This window comes from Rhinichthys klamathensis, unplaced genomic scaffold (assembly GCF_029890125.1).
Source record: "Rhinichthys klamathensis goyatoka isolate OS25496 unplaced genomic scaffold, OSU_Roscu_1.1 h1tg000285l_1, whole genome shotgun sequence".
Taxonomy (NCBI): Eukaryota; Metazoa; Chordata; class Actinopteri; order Cypriniformes; family Leuciscidae; genus Rhinichthys; species Rhinichthys klamathensis.
Genome location: NW_026606804.1, coordinates 52,294 through 77,446, shown reverse-complemented (window position 1 = coordinate 77,446; position 25,153 = coordinate 52,294). Strand labels below are relative to the sequence as shown.

At 39.3% G+C, this 25,153-nt stretch overlaps 1 protein-coding gene across 1 annotated transcript in view; it reads right to left on the bottom strand.

Annotated features, from left to right (window-relative positions):
* The window catches only part of nck1b (NCK adaptor protein 1b), a 74,280-nt gene that overhangs the window by 15,215 nt on the left and 33,912 nt on the right, over window positions 1-25,153 (bottom strand). The window contains exons 2-3 of the mRNA XM_056269615.1: window positions 7,773-7,824; window positions 5,677-5,920 (exon numbers count right to left, since the gene is read on the bottom strand). Coding sequence (XP_056125590.1) covers window positions 5,677-5,902 — 226 coding nt within the window. The 5' untranslated portion in view covers window positions 5,903-5,920; window positions 7,773-7,824. The remainder of the gene's footprint in view (window positions 1-5,676; window positions 5,921-7,772; window positions 7,825-25,153) is intronic.

Genomic DNA, 25,153 nt, shown 5'->3' with positions numbered 1-25,153 from the left:
TGGGTTAAACCCCTGCTCCTGGGTACCACCAGCACAGACCCAGCTCCAGCCAACACCACACTAACACTTTAACACCACACTGGGTTAAACCCCTGCTCCTGGGTACCACCAGCACAGACCCAGCTCCAGCCAACACCACACTAACGCTTTAACACCACACTGGGTTAAACCCCTGCTCCTGGGTAGGGCTGGGCGGTATGACGGTATATATCGTTACCGCGGTAGAAAATGTCAACCGTAACAGATTTTTTTATTCCGTGTATACCGCGAAATGCAAATAAGTGGGCGTGGTTAACTCGCGTGCAACGTGTGTAAGACTGAAACACTGAATTGTAAAAAGAAACACGGAGAAAGCAGATCAAGAGGATCCACAAAGGAATTACATTTTCTAAAGGGTTGTTGTTGTTGTTAACGTGATATTTTCGGGGGAAAGGCGCAGCAGTCACTAGCAGTGCAGCACAGCACAGATTAGTGCACGCTCGCAACGGGGAAAGCTGGACAACAGTTATCAATATCGTAACGAATAGAAATAACCTTAAATAATGTATAGTTATTTGCATCTTTCCGTCTCTTATGTATAGTTTTTAAACACGCAAACAGCTTGCCGCCCGTGGTAATGAACAACCTGCTTGTTAAAGTGAATGTATAATCCTGTAGCCTATATATCTGAGGCAAAATTACTAAATATGCATCGCGAGTTATTTCTAACTCCAAACAATTGGCCACCGAACCAGCTGATAAAATCTTCCTTTGATTCGATCCGTGATTACAACTGACACTCAAATTAACCGATCGCATTTTACTGATGCAGAAGACGCGCGCGTGCACACGCACTGAGGGAGCGCGGCATTCACCGGGCTATGGTCAAATAGTGACGCAGTTACAAGGTGTGTATAATTTAAACTAGGCTACTTAGTCAACACTAACAGTAGCTGCTGTTCGGTTTTCAAACTGCTGCTCTCCTGCTAGTCACTTGTTCTGAACTTCTATTGATTAAAGCGCAGGGTGACGGGTTGCCAGATATCAGAAAAAGAGCAAAACAAGCCCCTTAAAAACGCAGTGTAGCCTAAGCAGACATGGCAAAAATGTACCGGGGAACACATTTAAACAACTAGTATTACTATCCTACAAAATTAAAAGGAAGTAACTAATTTATCATGAATAGAATAGTTCAATATAAAATATTCAGATATTATAAACTGACTGATGAAGTAAAGCATAACATGAGATTGAAAAATGATTCAGAAACACTTTATTTAAAGTTTAATTGCACCTATGAGTTGTATTTAATATCAATCAGTTGGGGGCAGTTTATCTAAAAGTTGATGAGTGTGTTTTGTTTATATTTAGCTATCTAAATAGTTTACCAAATAAATAATTTACCAAATAAGAGAAAAAGAAAACAATGTGAAGTACTTTTCATTTCTAAAGTATTTGGGTTTATTTATTATACAAAGCCCTTTTTGTCGATTTTTGTCGAACACCACACTAACACTTTAACACCACACTGGGTTAAACCCCTGCTCCTGGGTCCCACCAGCACAGACCCAGCTCCAGCCAACACCACACTAACACTTTAACACCACACTGGGTTAAACCCCTGCTCCTGGGTCCCACCAGCACAGACCCACGACCAGCCAACACCACACTAACGCTTTAACACCACACTGGGTTAAACCCCTGCTCCTGGGTCCAACCAGCACAGACCCACGACCAGCCAACACCACACTAACACTTTAACACCACACTGGGTTAAACCCCTGCTCCTGGGTCCAACCAGCACAGACCCACGACCAGCCAACACCACACTAACACTTTAACACCACACTGGGTTAAACCCCTGCTCCTGGGTCCAACCAGCACAGACCCACGACCAGCCAACACCACACTAACACTTTAACACCACACTGGGTTAAACCCCTGCTCTTGGGTCCCACCAGCACAGACTCACGACCAGCCAACACCACACTAACGCTTTAACACCACACTGGGTTAAACCCCTGCTCCTGGGTACCACCAGCACAGACCCGCGACCAGCCAACACCACACTAACACTTTAACACCACACTGGGTTAAACCCCTGCTCTTGGGTCCCACCAGCACAGACTCACGACCAGCCAACGCCACACTAACGCTTTAACACCACACTGGGTTAAACCCCTGCTCCTGGGTCCCACCAGCACAGACCCAGCTCCAGCCAACACCACACTAACACTTTAACACCACACCGGGTTAAACCCCTGCTCCTGGGTACCACCAGCACAGACCCAGCTCCAGCCAACACCACACTAACACTTTAACACCACACCGGGTTAAACCCCTGCTCCTGGGTACCACCAGCACAGACCCAGCTCCAGCCAACACCACACTAACACTTTAACACCACACTGGGTTAAACCCCTGCTCCTGGGTACCACCAGCACAGACCCAGCTCCAGCCAACACCACACTGACGCTTTAACACCACACTGACGCTTTAACACCACACTGACGCTTTAACACCACACTGACGCTTTAACACCACACTGACGCTTTAACACCACACTACGCTTTAACACCACACTAACGCTTTAACACCACACTGACGCTTTAACACCACACTGACGCTTTAACACCACACCGGGTTAAAACAGCACTAAATAGGAATTCGGTTTTTGTAAAACAGCGACCCCTAGAGTCGCTGTGGAGTACTTGTACTGTCGTGAATAGCACTCACGCAGAGATGGCTCGCACTCACGGCCGGATCCCCTCCCCCTGTTCAGTAGGATGGACGCTGTAACGAGTGGAAATAAGGTATGGCCCCTTTAAGAGCTGCGCGCCCTGTTTAACTGTCGGCAGTCTGTATTGTATGTGCGCCTCAAACACCACATGTATACGGCGCCGGGTTATTTCTGTTTGATGCTCATTTTATCAGAATTTTATCAGATCTGTTTTTTGCCGTAAAGCAATTCGATACCTCACGAGACCTGATATCACACGATACTTCCTAACACTGAGGCCGGCGGCCCGGCGGCCCAAAGTTGCAAGGGTGGTTTTGCGGCTCACAGGCACCAGGGGGGTGCGAGACGACCACCGTTCAACACGAAATCAGTAATATAAACATTACAATGACTCCAAAGCTGTTCGGTTAAGGTAAAAAAGTTACTTAGTTCACCTTTAAACCCCTGCTCCTGGGTACCACCAGCACAGACCCAGCTCCAGCCAAACCCACACTAACGCTTTAACACCACACTGGGTTGATACACACATATATATATACACATACAATATGATACACATGTATGCATACATAATATACACACATATATTTTTTTTCTTTCCAAAACATGATAGCTTCTATGGCTTGTCTTATTAAAAATATTTTTGCATAACTAGGTTTAGTTATAATTTATTTTCACGATATTGGTTCACAAACTTGCAATTAGTTTCAATTCAATATATGGATTGGATATATATCATGTACACACACACACACACTAAAACAGAAATTCTGTTAAAAGTTGAAGTATAGCATTACAGTAGGATGCTATTCTGTTAAAAGTTGAAGTGTAGGATTACAGTAGGATGCGCTGGTTTCCCGTGGACAGCTCTGATATCCCTCACACACACTCCTGAAGTGTGTTTCTGAGGGTCCAGGAGGTCTTCAGGTGTGGTAAACATGTGCTCTAGTCTGGACAGGAACATGATGATGAGCTAATCTTCCAATCTCCGTTTCTTTGTCTAGCTTATCTCCTGACACTACGCCTCACATTCCAGTGTCGCAAACACTTCCCTCATGAACGTCTCAAATCCTCTGCATGCAAGAGTTTACCTTAAAGTCGGCATGGAACGAAAATTCACCCTTTCTGTTTTCTAAATGCGTGTTGCTGATCTTATTGTAAATGATTAATCAGTGCATACATTTCATTTTGTATTTTTAAACTCGTCATTTTTTATTAAAATATCATAGCTTGATCTTCCAGTGAAACGACAGACTTCTTTCTTACAATCGACTGAAGCTCGCATTCTGATCTGCCTCCATCCAATCAACAACCGACCAACAGAACCAAGTCCACGCACTACTTTTTTTTTTCTTAAAAAAAAAATCCAGTTAACTCCGATAGAGAAGAAAAGATCATTTGCTACTTCCATTACACTTGATATCGCTAGATATATTTCAATCTCATGAAAACATCTAATTCACATTTCACACCAATATAAAATAAAACAAAAACATTTTGTATACAAAAATTGAAGCTGTTTGTAAAAGCAAGAATACTTTTGCTCACATTATATATGTAGGTTTGTATATAGATATATAACAGATGTAATTGCATGCAGGTTTTTTAATAGAAGTACGAAGTAAAAACATGCATGTACACAATAAGTGCATTGTATCAAAATGATTAATTTAAATGTAGATAGACACTTAATATTAAGTGAGACCCAATTTTTGTTTTATTTCTTACAAAAATGCACCACTATTATTTGTGGAGGTGTTTGACTAAATAAAAATATATAATTGTACAGAATTTATTAATATAATGAGAATCTAATGACCATTACTTACTGTAAAATAAAATAAAACAGCCATGATATATAAAACTTTACAACTCAAATAACAAATTATTCAACTAAATTACAGATTATTTAACAAATATAGATTTTTAGATAAAAAAAATAATTATCGTCACAGTTATAAGGATTATGGGGTGGGATTGTTTTTAATTTCAATGAAAACAATGCAAAATAAATCTTTATGCTCCATTAACTTTATGCACGGAATTTCTTTCTTTCTTTCTTTCTTTCTTTGAAGTCAAAATAAAACACGTACACGTTCTCTACAAGTTTCACGAGATTCACCGCATTTATGCTTAACTTAATGGATTTGACAATAAACCGAACACAATGTTGCCAATCAAACTTTTTATAATCTACGCAAACAAGTACATTCAAGAGAAAATTGGTCTCGGCTTAAAAGATTACCTTACTTTCTTTGACGTCGACCAATGCAAAAACACTCTTGTTTTCACCAGTTTACAGAAATGTGAAGTACGAGACATTTACTCTACCTGGAAAGCAGTTCACTGAAGCTGTGGGGTTTTGGGAGCTAGCTAGCAACTGAACGCAGGAGGCTTCTCAAACGAACGCAGTTACTTATTTCAGGCTTCTAACTGCAATACTGTATCTTCCTGTGTATCTAAGCACTAAACATTGTTGTGGTCAAAAACAAGACTCCCCAGGAAATGACAACGAATATGCCCTACATGCTGAACCACACAATTACCCAATTAGAAACGGATTTAGATGGACCTCTTTATAAGCAGAAGTGAGCTCAAATGTCGGTTTGCAAACTGTTTTGTTCCTCACACAACAGTGAAAACTAAAACTGTCATCTTAACTCACTCTAATGAGATTTTAACCACTCCTGTATGCAACCAAAGTTATTGCCAGATTTATCTGAGAGATTTTCAATGTATAATAACATAAATGTGTCTGTCTGTCCCTCACACAAAGCCTTTACATTGCTTCAGAAAACATTGAACAAGTCACATGGGCTACATCTAGGGTGCATTTCTACATTCGTTTACACTTGTGTTGAATTAAAAACAGTAGCCAGTTTTCTGCTGAATAATTTCTTGAAGATTCGATGTACAAGTCATGTGGGTTTTAAGTCGATTTGGAGTTGCGGCTTTACCTAAAGTGTCTTTGAGGTTCTTGACGATTGAGGCTTTCCTGGCACTGTTCTTCCGTTCTACATAGTTGGAAGGCACGAAGCCCGTCTTGTTGGTGGCGTTTCGTACGCGCCACCAGGACTTGGAGTCGTCCAGGAGCCAGAGACGCTCGTTCTTCTTAATGTCCAGCTCCTGGTCCTGCTGGGCCATGTAATCAAACTTGGCGATGACAATCACCTCTTCCGTCATCTTGGATTTGTTTCAACACTGAGGAAAGATGATAATTGAATTGAGGTTACATAGTGGAACAAGACTTTATTTAGCAAGTGAAAACAATGATGAAAAGGTTCTGGTATTTAAGACTAGGTTTAAGTCAAGTCACCTTTATTTATATAGCACTTTTTACAATACATATTGTTTTCAAAGCAGATTTACAGTGATAACAGGAAAATAATGCAACAGGGTTTGTTTCTGTCAGATCTAGAAGAAAATAGCGTCACTCACAGAGTCCAGCTTAAATTAGTTTAGTGATGGTTCATTTTTGTTGTAAAAAAGTTATTCATTTAGTTTATTTATATATACAGCCGCCCTGGAGAAATCAGTGATGTCATCATCCAGCTCAGTTCTCATATAATGGTGTCATTGCAGGCAGATCAATATTATTGCTCAACATTAAATGTCCCCAACTAAGCAAGCCAAAAGCGAAAATCTCTTCCAAGTCCCATTTCAAGGTCAGCTTGCTCTTTGGAAAACCAACACAAAGACTTCAACTGAACTCCTTCCTAACAAACAATGACATTTGCCGGGAACAATCTGGAGTTAAAAATGGAAGTTGTAGAGATCCTGTTGTTCACTTGGATGACTAAGCTTGAAGTGATGGATCTAAAATGACAATTCTGTAATACAACAACAACAACAGCAGCGAACGGAAGACCAATCAGTGCAGCGAAGACCTTTCAGCCTAAAGGACATGACCAGGTATAGCGATGTCAAGAACACAGTGTTTCTGATTGGCCTACAGGGCTCAGGACTCACGCAGGCAAACCTGGCTGTCAGAATAGATTAACATCATTGTTCACCTTCTCATGAACATCTTCTAGGCCACAACATAGGTGACCTACTTTCTAAAGGTCTTTGGACTCATGTTTTCATTAGTTACATTAAACGAATCCTGTCCAGCAATAAAACGTTGCCCTAAACTAAGACATGAAGAGTATACTCAAAAGCATATCAATTAATAGATACATAAAATATTCGAAAAAGCATTTGTTGAAAAGCTTGGAAACACAGTGACCGCATGATCTATGTGGCTTTACACTACAAAAAAGTCTAGCGCCATGTGGCGTATCACCGCAACAGCTCGAGGCGTTCTACACTGGACTCGACAAATCAAACGTTGCAAATCTATTTGTTCTTCATGTCGCGAGCGCTTGGATTACGCCAGAAATAGAACGGGATCGGTTTACTGTCTGGGATCATGTCGCATTGCGCCGCTTCCAGTGTAGACAGCGTCTCTGGTTATAATGGGGTCTATTTGCTTTTGTCGTTTAGTTGTTTAGTTTGGATCACGTCCCATTTGTTTACATGGAGAGGGTGGGATTTATGAGCTATACTCCATCCAGCCACCTGGGGGCGATCAAAAAGCTTGTGGCACAGAGCAGTTCACAATCAATAAACACAACACAATTATGCCAATATATTGCACATGGTCCTCTGTTTAAAATGTTTTTATTAGGGAATCCAACAATTTGACAATCATTGTTACATCGCTTTTTATGATTCCTCATGCATGATCTTCTGTAGATGAATAAAGACGATGTTTACTTTATGATGTTTATATTGTAATGTGTCGTGGATGGTTGCAAGAGTGCATTTTCTTAAATGAGCAAAGACATTTCAAAATAAGAGTCCCCGTGTACTTAAGCTTAAAGTTTTTTTTTTTCTAGTTAATTTCGGTATTCTGATTACACAAACTTGGCAACTATCCACCAATCTCTCAAGTGTTGCCGAGCTAATTAAATCAAAGTTTGTCTTGCCAAAGTTTCCATTTGGTACGTAAAATCTTCAACCAAATGTTAAACATAAAAGATCATGTATAAATGTCAGTTGAAATGCTTACCTGTGCTGCATTAAAGCTGTGGATATCTTAGTAGAGATGCTCGAAGGCAGACCTAGAAAAGAAAGAAAAATCATAAGTTTAACAAAACTGCATGTTCTCATAGACAAAAAAAAAAAAAACGAGAAAGGAAACCACTAATGGAAACAGACTGCAATGACTTTGGATGCGTTACATCTCCCGTCCGAAGCGTCTGGCATGTACGCTGGCGACGCCGTTGTTGGGAACACCCTCAGATGTACGCAGGGAATGTGCCTCTGTTTACTCGCCAAAGACAATCATCTCTCCAGCGATTGTGTGCCATTTGGCTAAATAAATAACTGATGAAGATGACCATTGTTTTAGGGGCTCAATTCGACGACTGCCAGAAGACAGTTTAGTCAAATGATCTCCATGCAGTCAAAGCAAGAGATCACTTCCTCTAGAATGATGGCCAGCGATTGTCTATTGTCCAAGGGTGAGTCAGGAAAATAGTGGGTGAAAAGGCAGATCCAAAAGTAGGGCGCAAACAGCAAAAGCAGGATATGCCGTTTCATTTGAAATGCATCATACCGGACACCAAGCGTGCGGGTAGAAAATAAATAAAAACAAATTCAAAAAGGGAAACCTGTGCTTTCCATCTATAATCCCGACGACATCCTACCGGACAAACTGAAAGCTGACTTCAGAAAAAGAATCAGAAACACACCAAAAAAGTGAGCGTGCTGGTAGATATTGTCTTAATCTTGTGATCATCAATTGGCCGATCCTGCCTAAATCGAGGGTTTATCTTTTTTAACTGCAGAATACATGAAAAAAAAAAAATCACACTACTCCAATGAATGAACCCTGGACGTTATAGCTGGGTGATACGGCCTTATGAACTGAGCAAAATTATTTCATAAAAATAATGTCAAATAAACAACGTGAAAATAAAAGTGTCTCCGCAACATTGCCCAAACAGGAAAACATAAGCAGCTGATGATTTAAAAATGCCAATATATCAGCCTTTGTGATTATCGATCGACACTAAAGGGTTAATTATTGGCAACTGTAAATATCCGTGACCTCACAAATTAATGCATGTTATAATTCAGATTATGCAAAGTTTGATTTAAAAGTATCAAATGTTTATGATTAGTAAGGTGCCCATTTCCAAGAGTCATTACAGTAATTCAACTCACTGTACAGTTAGAGATGCAGAGGACAAACACGGCAAATTATGTAAAACGTCTCTCAAACATCATGGGCTCGCAGTGTCTCAGCCCAGTGCTATTTCGACAAGAGATGTATATACATTTTATATTTGCGTTTACACTTTGACCTTTGATAACTGCACCACATGTTGTTGTTTAATTAGTGGTTTGTATTACAACAAAACAAATCATCCAACTATAGGCTATAATGCACACTATAAGAGACACTGTCATTTTTATTTAACTTTCAGACCACTGCAAATATTATGTGGATTATATTACTAATTTTCAGTGTTCTAGTTTACAAGTGGATTTGATAAGAGTAATTTCTTAACAAATTTTCTAGTTTGTTTGTTTTTTTTTTACAAAAAAAAAAAAAAAAAGAATACCGATGTTGCACTAAGTGGAACTGTTATGATTAATTGATATTAATTGATAGGACCGATCTAGAAATAATCGTGTTTATTTTGCAATGCTTAATGCATCGCAGAGCTATTTAGCTGTGAAACATAAACTGGATTGATTTTTATAACTTCCGGATCGAGGGCATAAAAGCCCTTTGAGTTTACGAGAATGAAACGCCTTCGATCTTGTGGAAATCACCGATTAGTGCAAGCGAAGGCCACAAGACTGCAAGTCCACATCAAGTGTGCAATTAGAGACAGTGATGCATGCAATGCTGCTTCAGATTTAGACAAGAACAAAGAATCTTAGATGCTTAAAGTTTGTGACTGCCTATGAAATGCTGCACAGGTACGCTCACATCACGCAAGGTTTCGAAACAGAGAAACACGATGAGAGACAGACATCTCACGCGTCTCTGTTGATTAACTCCGCTGCAAAGTAATCTAGATGTATTTTATGGGCTCTATCATGTGGTATTAGGAACTTCAAACCTCTCGCAGCTTCAGTAATTAGATGAATGAACGCTGGGAGGTAAAGTTAACAACAGTGCAGAGACAGTCTGGCAGACGAAGCCTTCAGCCCGTTCACTCCCACCGCATAGCTGGAGTTCAGCGAGTGAAGGCCGATCTAACATCTCCTTAACACCCCGTTCCTTCATCACTACTTTCTTTTGAAATGACCTGTCATGTGTCCTGCTCCTTATAGTCTTCTTTACCTCCTGCTGAAAAATAAGGAACTCAATACTAGGGTCGGTTTTTTTTTTTTAAGAAATCAACTTTTATTCAGCAAGGACACATTAAATTGATCAAAAGTGACAGTAAAGACGTTCATACTGTTAGCAGCACAACTGTTTTCAACATTGAAAATGATCAGAAATGTTTCTTGAGCAGAAAATCTGCATGATAACTGAAGGATCATGGCGAAAATACAACTTTGCATCACAGGATTTAAATTACATTCCAATTTATTCTAATAGACAACAGTTCATTTCACAATGTTACTGCATTTGATCACAAATTGATTGCAGTCTTGGTGAGCAGAAGTGGCTTCTTTTAAAAAACATTGCATATCAACCCCAAATTACTGCATAATATAATATAATATATATATGATGCATTCATTTTCTGTAATCTATGGAAGCTTGTTTCCGCCACAGAATGAAAAATAAAAAAAGGTAATTGTGACTTTTTATCTCACAATTCTGACTCAGAATTGCGAGATATAAAGTCAGAATTGATTGATATAAAGTCGCAATTGCGTGTTATAAAGTCGCAATTGCGTGTTATAAAGTCAGAATTGCGAGATATAAAGTGAGAATTGATTGATATAAAGTCGCAATTGCGTGTTGTAAAGTCAGAATTGCGTATTATAAAGTCAGAATTGCGAGATATAAAGTCAGAATTGATTGATATAAAGTCGCAATTGCGTGTTATAAAGTCAGAATTGTGAGATATAAACTATTCCGAGAGGAAAAAAGTTAAGTCTTTTATTTTTCCTTAGAATTGGCCTGATAACTCGCAATTGCGAGTTTATATCTCACAATTCTGAGAAAAGATGTCAGAATTTCGAGATATAAACTCGCAATTATGTGTCAGAATTGTCAGTATGTCAGTCGCAATTCTGAGAAATAAAGTCGCAATTGCGAGATAAAGTCAGAATTGTGAGATAAAAAGTAAAAATTCTGTCTTTATATCTCGCAATTGCGACTATTTCTCAGAATTGCGACTTTATATCTCGCAATTGCGACTTTATTTCTCACAATTCTGACTTCGTATCTTGCAATTGTGAGATAAAAAGTCACCATTTTTTTTTTTTTTTGTAGTGGCGGAAACAATCTTCCATAGTAATCTACCAAATTGTAGAAATATTGATAGAACTAGCTGTGTCACTTTGCCAGACAAAAAAAATTAAGGGTGTGTGTGTTCACTAGGGTTGGGTACCGAAACTCGGTGCCAATAGGGAACCGGTTCCGACGTAAACGGTATAACCAGACCGAATAACTTCATTAGGCACACACGCACACACACACGCAAGGTCTCTCGCTCTCTCCCTCTCCGCCGTGCCCGTGCGTGTGCTACACAGTTTGGAGCACAGTTTCTTCTGTCTCGCATGCGCGCCCTTTCTCGCAAGGTTTGGCTGCATTTCACGTGTAAAATTACGCGTCAGAACGCCCTCTGGGTGTGCCGATAGTCTGAATCCCATATAGAATCAAGCCAATTCATTGGCTGATGGCGCGGGCGCCGCATCGACGCACTTACGTCGTCATATTATGTTGGCGCGCGCGCGCCATCTGACCCTCAGATTTCTCTGCCGAAAAAGGAAGCTGGTCGGCAACGCGAGGAGCTTGGCAGCGTCTCGTTCCCTATTGAGACTACATAGGTTACACCAGTAACCAGAGATGTTCTCTTTCATAAGTTCACTCAGCTAAGAAGCAGTGGATTTGTATTTGTAGGCTGCCATCACGTGCCGTTTGAACTGACGCGCTACAGCGATCTGTCACATTTCAAAGAGCCAAAACGTTATTTATTGTGTGAATCTCGTAAAAAATATTGACAGAATCTGACAGCTGTGGATTTGTTCCATATCAAAAGTAACCTTCTCTGTCTTGTCTGTCGGTGTCAGTGTCCTCTTTGTCCGCGATTTTTTTGTGTGAAAAGGGTCATTTGCGTGAGAGTTGGCAGCTCTGCAATCTCCAGTATTATTACATTGTTTGATACAATATTGTTTCATTTGATATTATGTAAATATGAATTTTTATTTTATATTGGTTTTATTATTACCATATGTTACTTGTATTTATATTGTTTAAAGATTTAAGTTAATATTGTGTCCAGTTTGGCCCTGTAAATTAAAGGGTATTATTTTTTGATAAAGTGTGTGCGGTTTAATTTTCTTAAGTACCGATTTAAGAACCGTTTAAGCACCGGAACCGTTTAAAAAATACCGAGTAGGTACTGGAATCGGATAAAACCCAACCGATACCCAACCCTAGTGTTCACACGCATGTTTGGTTGGATTAAAACGAACTCTGGTGCGATTGCTCTGTTAGTGCGGTTCATTTGAATAATTGTGAATGTGCCATCTGAACCATTTGCCATTTCAAATATTTGGTGCGACCAAACAAGCTGATGGGTCTCGGTCCGCTTCCAAACGAACTCTGGTGCGTTTCGAAAGAAATATGAATGCAACACGGACCAAAGACATGTAAACAAACCAAAAACAGGATGTGATTTCACCAAATGCGACCCTAAAAATGACAGAATGCCCTCTGCAGTTTTTTTGCACACTAAAAATGAACGCTGTCTGCGTTAATCACTTCAAAAGTGACAGAAGTGCAGCGCCTTCATGCTGGCGTCTGATAGAACACACACATTAGCTTTGAGAAACCTCCAACCGTGTGCATCTGTGCTCTTCAAGCTTTAAAGAGACGCACTTCACAGAAGAGACCGTGCTAGCACAACGAAACATCTGCATCTGGGCTCGTGTCACACTATTGAGGTCACGAGAGCTGAAGTGAGCCTGTATCCTCCTCTCCATCTGTCTCTCAGCCGTCCCAGAAACCCCTTCACTCATTGAGTTAGCACAGATGCATTGGGTTTGTCCCACAGGTTCATTTACAGCATGTGTGTGTGAGTTTTAAAAACCCAAATGTTATGTGCTTAGGGCACACTGAACAACTAGTCATGAGATAAAGAAGTGTGAAACTACCAAAACAAAGTTGGATACAGATGTAAGCAGTAAGAAACACTTAAGGGGAACTTTGCTACTATTAATTTATTTGTACAGTACACCTATATAGTCTATTGGGGGCATTATGGAGAAGAAAAAAACATGATCACGTCGTTAATTGTTTCCATATTGATCAATATCAATGTACATCATATAATTTAATAATGCTGCCAGCTTAAAGAGCATCCTGACAATGACTGAAGCCTGGAGAAACCAGAGCTTATCATCGTTATCAACATCAATTTTATCATGATCTTGATATGATATTATTGCCCAGCCCTGGACTTGACTAATACTTTCTCATCAAAACCCTTACAAATTTGTTTTTCCTCGTTTGTTTGTTTTAATTTATGGTCTAAGTAGCAATGATGGAACGAACTAGACTACACCATTAAACTGTTGTAAATAATTTTATATATCCAACCATATTAAAAGCTGATAATTATTTTCATTCTATGGCTGTTAACCAATAAACGCCCAATATTACTGTGTCCGCATTAAATCAAAATTGACCATTTACTTTGTTACCACATATTATTAGTCTTGTGGTGGACAATTAATCTGAGCAAGTTAATCCACACAAAAAAAATGGTTTTAGTAATATTTAGTCAAAATCTGAAAATGTGCTTCCCCTCTGGAACGCCATTCCTTCTCTGAATGCTCTTCTTCCAACATTATATTACATTTTTAGTGTTTTTAAAGGTCAACAACATTAGGTGCGAGTAAGATTTTTACATTACAGCTAATAAAGCCAATATTCATTGGCAACAACAATTAAAAAAAAAAATTCATGCATACTCACAAAAATTAAGTAAATGACAAAAGATTGATAACTCTGTTTTATATGTTTGTAACATGAAATGTAGACACCACTGTAGCATGCGTGTCCAAACATCCATGTTTGTGAATATATATATATCCAGCTGTGAGGAACACACTGTAATGTCATATAAAATGCAAGCTAAAGCAGTGAAAACTGGACCAACCTGGAGAAGTGTGCTTGCTTTCAATCCCTATTTCGAGCCTGAGGAGAGAATCTGAGCACATCCTTTCAACATCCATCAACTACACTAAAATTCAATAACCCTGATAAGATCGAGAGGAAATGCAGAGCCGATCTAGACCATCTCACGCTCCTCATGACGTGCATCTAGTGAAAGCTACAGCTGGCATGGTTAACTGATGGTTAAAGACAAAAGTCACATGCAAATGTTATGAGTATGACCAGGCCAAAACCCACAAAATATCTATAGCATGTATATAAAGTGCAGGGTCAAAAATGGTGTACGGTGGTGGTGGACGAACACTGTAAAGTGTGTGTGGATGACTAAGTCGCCTACCCATGTGAACAATAAATCCAAGATAAATGCAAATAAACATTTGCATATACTATTTATTTATGAAATATAAAAAGAAATCACTGTCAGGAGTCAGGACAGATCATTAAGCAAAGTGCTTAGTGACTTTTTACATATCATTTTGTGGATTTTTTCATATAAAGTGACTGATTTGAAAAGTTGTGCACGAAATAAACAACAAAGTAACATTACATAGAAAAAGTGGCAGGTTTATTACTTTGCATTTACACCTAAACTTAATGCACAAACCATTTGACATGTTTTGTTCCTTCCATTGCTATGGTTATCACTGTCAATCTGAATCAATTGTGCATTTAATTATTATTTGATTATAATGATTGAAGCTGTCAATTACAAGGTGATGTACACAAAGTTGCACTCTTGAGAAAACTCCTGTTATAATCAATGAAGCTGTCGACTACGCTGCGCAAATGGATCTTATTGACAATGTTTATATATTTTGTTAGTTATAAAGAAAGGGTTGGACTGTGCCTTTGCAGTTAAGGCAATTCTAACGTCATTCTAACATCAAACGAGTCGAGTCTTTCTGCACTACATTTCACAAGAAACCCTGTGTTTAGGGATGTGTGCTTCAGTTCATTTCCCTGACGTGTTCATTAACCGATCATTAAACGACAAGAGTAGAATATTAAATGAGATACGTTTCAGTTTCGCTTTAAATAAATTCATTTTGGCTTGAAATTTATATGTTGATCATAAAGAATTTTATTTTATAATTTACTATAATTTTAGCTACTCATTTTTATTGTTCTGTTCTGCATACTGGTAAAATTTAAAGGACTTTTTGTAGACTTATACGCAACTTATGTTTTTTTTTTTTCAAAAGCATGATTTATTTTTGCAAACGTTTTAAAAATAGCTTCTTTTTTTTTTTTACTATTTAACAAAGAGTTAATCGGTCAAAACAAAACCCTTACTTTTGGTTAACAGTTAACCAGTCAATTATCATCAATAATCTTTTGAATCGGTCCACAAATCACACCGAATAAGGACTAATCCAATCGCAGCTATTTCCCAAAATGTTATGTTAATTAGACTGCTAATCTGTTAACTTAGCGACATGCTAACATTGAACGCTACTGGAATCAAAATTGTACTTTACTACATTTAATAAAACCATAACTTTCCTAATTTTGTGACAACTTACTGCCCAGATTCTCACCATGAAACAACCAAAAACCTTATTATTTTGAGCCAATAAAAAACCTAAACCGGCTCCAGAACGCAAGAGCAATGTCCGATTTGTGAGCGAAACATTCTTGTGAGATAATTCTTTGCTAATAACCTGTTCGCACTGAAAGAATTGCGAAGAATGCTCCAATCATAGCAGTTTTTAGTATTTTCAATGTTAATTCGAATACTGAGATGTAAACTTAACGACGTCGAACGTTACTGCATTCAAAAGCGAGTCGAAACTCTCGTGCAGAGCTTTATTTGTGTGGTAAAGTGATGCAAATCAGTCACTCACACTGGTTTCAGGCCCTCGGTTTCACAGCAATACAAAAGCTCTTTAGCCTAGTGACTATTCTTACTTTATGGGTGAAGTGCTAATAAATCATTTGCCTGAAGATCAACCAAAAACTGGAAGATGTCCCACCTTATCCGAAAACCGCAGGTTCATTAGTGACGTTTTCCGGTCTTGGCGTTGACAACAACTTTGAGACATTATATCCTCTGCTTTACGTTCATGTTCCTGCTACGAATCTAAAGATGCTCACTGGTTAACAGGTAATCCTGGCTTTGCTCTTGTAACCCGCAGTAGGGTTCATCACTCCCCTGAAACATGTTACTGTAACCTGAGCATTGAAAAAGAAGAGTGTGCACTGCAAACCGAAACAAATGAGGTCTACAGATGTCTTAAGAAAGCTGCAACCATTGCGGGAATCGAGCTAGACCGCACCTGAGACACTGCAGAAGCCTGAGACTGCACAGCTTCCTCTCTCCATTGTGTCTAGATGAAGTGAGAGGGTGATTGAGTCGCTCACCACTTCCGCTGTAACGTCTCAGCCCGCCACCAGGGCCTGACAAGCACACGGCGACTGAGAACTGATAAATGCTGGGACTCATTCCAAGGTTGGAAGACATCAAGGTTTGTCCGAATGCAATGTTAGCTTCACTTCCCGTCTCCTGAGATTCCTTCATCTGATCGATTTTTGAAGGCAGCAAAGATGTATCCTTCACTGCCTTTGATATCCCACAATCCTGTGCTGTCCATTCTGTAACAGCTGAGCTAGAAAAATAAAGATGGCGTCTGAAAGTTGCGGCTGGTCGTCAGTTTGTGTGTAAATGTACATTTTTGATCAATGTTTTCCACTTATGATGTCATTTCCAGCGAGAAATCCCTATTGTAGTCATTAAATACTCTCTTAGTTTTCACCAAAGCTCGCTCTCTTTTTCACCGAAGCTCGCTCTCTTTTTCACCGAAGCTCGCTCTCTTTTTCACCGAAGCTCGCTCTCTTTTTCACCGAAGCTCGCTCTCTTTTTCACCGAAGCTCGCTCTCTTTTTCACCGAAGCTCGCTCTCTTTTTCACCGAAGCTCGCTCTCTTTTTCACCGAAGCTCGCTCTCTTTTTTTACCGGAGCTCGCTCTATTTTTCACCGAAGCTCGCTCTCTTTTTCACCGAAGCTCGCTCTCTTTTTCACCGAAGCTCGCTCTCTTTTTCACCAAAGCTCGCTCTCTTTTTCACCGAAGCTCGCTCTCTTTTTCACCGAAGCTCGCTCTCTTTTTCACCGAAGCTCACTCTCTTTTTCACCGAAGCTCGCTTTCTTTTTCACCGAAGCTCGCTCTCTTTTTCACCAAAGCTCGCTCTCTTTTTTACCGAAGCTCGCTCTCTTTTTCACCGAAGCTCGCTCTCTTTTTCACCAAAGCTCGCTCTCTTTTTCACCAAAGCTCGCTCTCTTTTTCACCAAAGCTCGCTCTCTTTTTCACCAAAGCTCGCTCTCTTTTTCACCAAAGCTCGCTCTCTTTTTCACCGAAGCTCGCTCTCTTTTTCACCGAAGCTCGCTCTCTTTTTCACCGAAGCTCGCTCTCTTTTTCACCAAAGCTCGCTCTCTTTTTCACCAAAGCTCGCTCTCTTTTTCACCAAAGCTCGCTCTCTTTTTTTTTTTTACCAAAGCTCGCTCTCTTTTTCACCAAAGCTCGCTCTCTTTTTCACCAAAGCTCGCTCTCTTTTTCACCAAAGCTCGCTCTATTTTTCACCGAAGCTCGCTCTCTTTTTCACCAAAGCTTGCTCTCTTTTTCACCGAAGCTCGCTGTCTTTTTCACCAAAGCTCGCTCTCTTTTTCACCAAAGCTCGCTCTATTTTTCACCGAAGCTCGCTCTCTTTTTCACCAAAGCTTGCTCTCTTTTTCACCGAAGCTCGCTGTCTTTCACCGAAGCTCGCTCTCTTTTTCACCGGAGCTCGCTCTCTTTTTCACCGAAGCTCGCTCTCTTTTTCACCAAAGCTCGCTCTCTTTTTCACCAAAGCTCGCTCTCTTTTTCACCAAAGCTCGCTCTCTTTTTTTTTTTTACCAAAGCTCGCTCTCTTTTTCACCAAAGCTCGCTCTCTTTTTCACCAAAGCTCGCTCTCTTTTTCACCAAAGCTCGCTCTATTTTTCACCGAAGCTCGCTCTCTTTTTCACCAAAGCTTGCTCTCTTTTTCACCGAAGCTCGCTGTCTTTCACCGAAGCTCGCTCTCTTTTTCACCGGAGCTCGCTCTCTTTTTCACCAAAGCTCGCTCTCTTTTTCACCAAAGCTCGCTCTCTTTTTCACCAAAGCTCGCTCTCTTTTTCACCAAAGCTCGCTCTCTTTTTCACCAAAGCTCGCTCTCTTTTTCACCAAAGCTCGCTCTCTTTTTCACCAAAGCTTGCTCTCTTTTTCACCGAAGCTCGCTGTCTTTCACCGAAGCTCGCTCTCTTTTTCACCGGAGCTCGCTCTCTTTTTCACCACAGCTCGCTCTCTTTTTCACCAAAGCTCGCTCTCTTTTTCACCAAAGCTCGCTCTCTTTTTCACCAAAGCTCGCTCTCTTTTTCACCAAACCTAGCTCTATTTCTATGGTATTTTTCACCAAAGCTCGCTCTATTTTTCACCAAAGCTCGCTCTATTCTGCTGAAGATCATCAAACTGTTTCACTGCCTCAAAAGTCAGTCTGAAATCAGTTTCGTGAGGAACGTCCGTGCGCAAACGCCGTGTGCCGAGTGACAGGCGTAGACCACCTCAGAGATCTGAGAGGAGCTTTATCTGCCCTCAGAGACACTGCTGATCCGGCGAGAGGGGAGTGATGGGTAATGATGAATGGCAGAATTAATGAGGGTTAAATTACAGAGTGATGCCACTTTTCACAGCATGGTATGTATGTTTTTGTTGCATCAATCAATGTGTTATGGATATACATTTCACCAAAGGATCAGTAAAGTATCCATCCATCAGTACTGATCACGTTGAACGTCTCAAGGCGTCTAGACGAACGTTCTCCTCCTTTTAAAAGACAACATAAAAAAAAAAAAAACATTTACCTTTCCTAAGGTCACACACTTGAAGCAGAATACAGAGTGGGGAAAATTGAAGGGGTGGGACTACAATAATTCGCTTACTTTGATATTATACTTGATATTACCTGCACCTATTTTACAGATGAATTATACATACGATCAGGGACATTTATTAAAGTGGTCAATTTTGCTTTCATGGCTACTTTAAATTAGGTGTTTACATTTAAACAGTGTTTACATGTAAGTGTTACTTTAGTATTATTTATATACAATTAAAATATTTTAGTTATTGTAATTGTGCTTTTGCAAGTTTTGTATTATTTTGCCATTTCTTAGTTTTTAGTGTTAGTAATCTAATATTTAATATATCTAATAATTTCATTCTAGTTTATTTCAGTTCATGAAATTAATATTTCAATTAACACAATTTTTAAATAGTTTTAGATGATAACTCTGGTTACTTTAGTAAATCTAGTAAATTTTGCAATCATCAATACTTTAGATTATGTGTATTTTGGGAAACTTACTTAACTTACTAAAAGTCCCCCTGTGGTGCAAGCCTTCACTGAACTGGTCATCTCCGACTCAGAAAAACAGGAGTTATATGATCCTCAACTGTGCCGAGAACTCGACTGACGGCGTACAACTTTGAATCTCTGTACCAACATACAAGTCCACTGATTCAAGCACAGATTACATCATAAAACTTCAATTCCAGTTCATGTCTACATACTGACCCGCAGCCTGGGTTGGACAGTAGTTTATGAGGAAGAACGGGTCACTCTAATAGACACAGTATAGGCCCGAGCTCCTAGACGCTGTAACATAATGCCTCTGACAGCTCAAATCACAGGGCTCTGGAGCAGGAATGCAATCCGTGTGTTTTCCCCTCCAGCACTGCCTCACTTCCTCTGACACACACACACACACACACACACACACACACACACACACACACACGGCCTTAAACTCTCCAGCATATCCGCAGGGTTTAAAACGCATTTAAACAGTGAAACCTTTAACAATACTCTACAGGAGGTATAGCCTACGTTCTGTTTTAGTACACTTTTACTTTATCTGAAGTCCACATCATTTAGTCAAGGTTACTGTAACCACAAAACGGTTAGTAATTTGTTTTGTCATGTCCATTTTACTCCCTCTATCGGTGTGTTCTGAATAAAACAATGTTTGTGCTACTGCACCTTTAAGACTGTTATGTGTAAATTACTTATTTTATGCAGGGCTCGACATTAAGGCTTGTCCGCTTGTCCGGGACAAGTGGATTTTTTGTAGAACAAGTAGAAGAGAAAATTAGTTGTCCGACCGGACAAGTTAAATTTCAAACAAAACAAAATGCCATGTTACTTCACGTTATGTGCCACTCAATACGTCTATTTTACAGATTTAATTTTAGAGATTTGAAACGAACACATTTTTTCACGCTGCCTGTGAATGTCCTGAATGTGACTCACAGAAAGACGCGCGCCAGTATAATGCGCATGCACAGACCGCGCGCCAGAAGTTCTTTCGCGCTTGAACGAACATCAACAACACACACAATTAAGCCAAAATGTCATTTGTCGAGTATCTTCATAACATAAGAACAGTCTTATGACAGACATAAAGAGTTGTGACTCGTGAGAGAATGAAGCGCGTGTGATATCCGCGTCTCTGTCCACAGCGGCTGCTCTTAAAGGGCCAGCTACCAATAAAGCGTTCTGTCAGTAAAGTTACTGAAAGAACAAAGGGAACAGAGAAAATTACTCACTGCTCTTGACTAAAGAACTTGTGTAGCTTCAATAAGTAGTAGTCTATATATAATTTATGCAGCCCAGACTGTTTGATAACTTTATTCAATTTCTGTATATGTCCTACCTGTTAGACAGTTAATTTTTATCCAGACATCAATGGCTTATTGATCATTATAGGTGTTATCAATCATTTAGTTGTTACTGCTAATTTCAGAATTATCACTAATCTGTGTGTGCATTTGGTTTAGAACCAAACAAGTTGACTCATGAAACCATTTGTTTATTATATCGCAATCTTATATCACAACCGCAATATTGAACTCAATAATCGCAATATGACATTTTCCCCAAATTGTGCAGCCCTAGATAAAATTATAAATCTTTACCCGGACAAGTGACTTTTGTGCATGGACAAGAGAAACATAAATTTACTTGTCCGAAGGACAAGTGCCTCAAAAAGTTAATGTCAAGCCCTGTTATGATTGGCTAACACTTTCACATGTGAAATAAGGTATTAGGTGCTGATATGTAAATGTGGGCTCATGATTGTCACGTCAATAGCGTTTAGTTTCAATAAATGCTCTGTCTGGGTGGGCTGGAGAGGGACCTTTGAGATACGAAAACTTGCATTGCACAGAAACTGCACAATTAAAGGTATAGTTCAGACAAAAATGAAAATTCTGTCATCATTTACTCATCCTCAAGTTGTCCCAAAGTTTTGTTCTTCTGCTGAACGCAAAAGAAGATATTTTGAAGAGTCGGTAACCAGACAGTTGTTGGGCCCCATTGACGTTCATAGTGAAAAAAAAAAAATAGTCCCATTATCTGTTTGGTTACCGACATTCTTCAAAATATCTTCTTTTTGTGTTTAGCAGAAGACAGATATCCAGGTTAGTAACAACTTGAGGGCAAGTAAATTAAACTATACCTTTAAGTCATTATTTTAAAAAGTTGCTTTGTTATTCACATCAAATTTAAAGCAATTTCAACAGGATCAAGTGGAATTTCAGAGAGAAGGGAAGAAAGATTTTAAATGTAAAAAAAAAAGTTGTTGCCTTAAAATTTTTAAGTACAATCAACTAGGATGTTTAAGTCATTTCAACTTTTTAACTATTTGTAACTTGACAGCTCAATGCATGTTTTCATTGTATGGGAAAGAGCAGCGTTAGAGCTCGTTCACACGCGTTTTTGCTTTGAACACGCAAGGTCTAGAGTTTTTAAAAGTTGACCTGATTTAAGCTTTAGCGCAGTGTTTTTAAAACGCCATGTCATGTGCGAGACACTGCAAAAGACGCAAGACACGAGCGCAACAGTTATACATGTCCGTCTAGTGCGTGTTTACATAGAAAAACAATGGAAAAGTAGCGTATTGGAATGGAAAACACGTTCTGTGTGAACGGCCTTAGCCAACTTCTAAATATCTCCTTTTGTGACCCACAGAAGAAAAAAAAATCATATGGTTTGGAATAGGTGTGTAACGGTACATGTATTCGTATTGAACCATTTTGGTTCGAGGCTTCCGGTTCGGTACGCATACAAACCGAACGATTCCTTGGACCATTTTTCCTGCCGACAAAATTCACGCTGGCGCGACCACCACAACGTTGCGCAACATCAAATGGCAAGCGGAACGAAACTGCGCTACTCATTATGTGCTTCACGGACCCTTTATCAGTTTGGACCAGCAACAAATGTGCAGCGCGAGCCGATCTCTATCAAGCGACACTGTTACAACACAGCGCTAAGATCCAGTAAAGAAAACATTTGAATTCACCACTGAAGTAATAACATCGCTGCGAAATCTAGTGAGAAGCATTCACATTTCTCTGTTATTAACCGTAGATCTCTATCAGATCAAACAGCGCTGACGTGGACACCAGGAGAAATATTGTGCGTGAATGAACTAGTAATACTTTACGTCCACAGACCAGCAACATTCACCATGGATGTAATATAGTAACACTAAAATGTAACCAGTTTGGCTGGAATAGTGAAATGCTTTCAAGTACTTCACACATCTTTTTCCAGCACTTCAAAACTCAAATATATGAAGAGTTCAGATGCAAAAGCCTCTATAAGTGCCATTTGAAATTTTCTTCTAGAATGATCATTTTTATGAAGCTTGCATATTTAAGTTCAGTAATTTCACTCAAATGACAATTAATAGGTAATCTACATTGCCATTTAAGTGAAATTACTGAACTTAATAAAAATGATCATTCTAGAGGAAAATTTCAAATGGCTTTTGCATCTGAACTCTTCATATATTTAAATATTATTTTTAATGTGACGACCAAAACATTATTTGTTCATCCTTCAAAGATGACATCCATTTATAAACCTGAAAGTTTCAAGATGTAGGAAAACTCACACTTCTTTAAAAAATATTTTTTCTTTTAACAAATAGGACATTTCTCTGGCATTTCTTACTTTTTGCTGTATCGAAAACGTACCGAACCGTGACTTTAAAACCGAGGTACGTACCGAACCGTGATTTTTGTGTACCGTTACACCCCTAGTTTGGAACAACATGACGGTTAGTAAATAAACGACCATTTTCATATTTGGGTGAACTATCCCTTTAATTCAAGAGAGCAGGGAAAACCTGTTTTCCATAGGCACTCGTCCTATTTTCCAACTTGCACAACCTTGGAAAAGCTCAAGTTTTAAAACCAATTCATCATCTTTAAAGAAGATCTCTCTGTGTGTGTATCATCTAAGACCAAGGTTCAGACATCTCATACCCCCTGTCAATGAAGACGACCATATAATATCAAAGCAGCTGAACACACAAAACTTGATCATCCAAAAGTCATTTATGTGGCGCTAATGTTGACGTGAGGTTTAGAGGAGAAATCCAGACCTGTTGATTTAGGCAGAGTAAGAGACTCGTGCTGCTTACGCAAGTGTGTTAAACTGGATGGCCACGCTGAAACACACATTCAGTTTATCAGCCTTATATAGGGCTTCATCAGGGCACGACCACTTGAGACAGACCAGAGCAAAAGTCATACAAGGAATCTGCTCTCTTCACAAAAGGACCTTAATATCTTTGGGCTGAAAACTCCCTCAGGGCTTCCTTTGACATTTTCCATAATAAAACCACTCATGATCAGACTTATGATCGTGCTAACAGACCTCCAGTGTCTGCAATTCATATTTTAACAAACCCCGAACCCCAAGTAGTAAACTTCAGCATGTAACTCGTAACCGTTTGTGCTGAACGATACCTCAAATCACGTGACAAAACACTCACGATTGCACAATAAAACTGCATTGTTAAGGTACTTCAGGGGATTTTAGCACATCATTATTGCCGCAGTGGACACATTTTCTTCACAAAATGTAAAAATCTAGCAGTATTCATGATCTAATTTATACTCAATCGCCAATAAAAGCACTAATAAACGACAAGTTTAAATAAGGACAGCTTTTACATCTCAATCAGGAGTCCTTTTTAAGGCCCTTTGGCATTACAAACGAATTAGACCAAATGCATTACTATGTGTTAGGGGTGTAACGGTACATGTATTCGTATTGAACCGTTTCGGTTCGATGCTTCCGGTTCGGTACGCATTCAAACCGAACGATTCCTTGGACCATTTTTCCTGCCGACAAAATTCGCGCTGGCGCGACCACCACAACGTTGCGCAACATCAAATGGCAAGCGTAATGAAAGCGGAACGAAACTGCGTTACTCATTATGTGCTTCACGGGTCGTTTATCAGTTCGGACCAGCAACAAATGTGCAGCGCGAGCCGATCTCGATCAAGCGACACTGTTGCAACACAGCGCTAAGATCCAGTAAAGAAAAAATTTGAATTCGCCACTGAAGTCATAACATCGCTGCGAAATCTAGTGAGAAGCATTCACATTTCTCCGTTATTAACCGTAGATCTCTATTAGATCAAACAGCGCTGACGTGGACACCAGGAGAAACATTGTGCCGTGAATGAACTAGTAATACTTTACGTCCACAGACCAGCAACATTCACCATGGATTTAATATAGTAACACTCACTGTAACCAGTTTGGCTGGAATAGTGAAATGCTTTCAAGTACTTTCAAGTACACACATCTTTTTCCAGCACTTCAAACCTCAAATATTATATAAATAAATATAAGAGTTCAGATGCAAACGCCTCTAAGTGCCATTTGAAATGTTCTTCTAGAATGATCATTATTATGAAGCTTGTATATTTAAGTTCAGTAATTTCACTCAAATGACAATTAATAGGTAATCTTCATTGCCATTTAAGTGAAATTACTGAACTTAAATATACAAGCTTGATAAAAATGATCATTCTAGAAGAAAATTTCAAATGGCTTTTGCATCTGAACTCTTCATATATTTAAATGTTATTTTTAATGTGATGACCAAAACATTATTTGTTCATCCTTCAAAGATGACCCCCATTTATAAACCTGAAAGTTTCAAGATGTAGGAAAACTCACACTTATTTAAAAAATATTTTT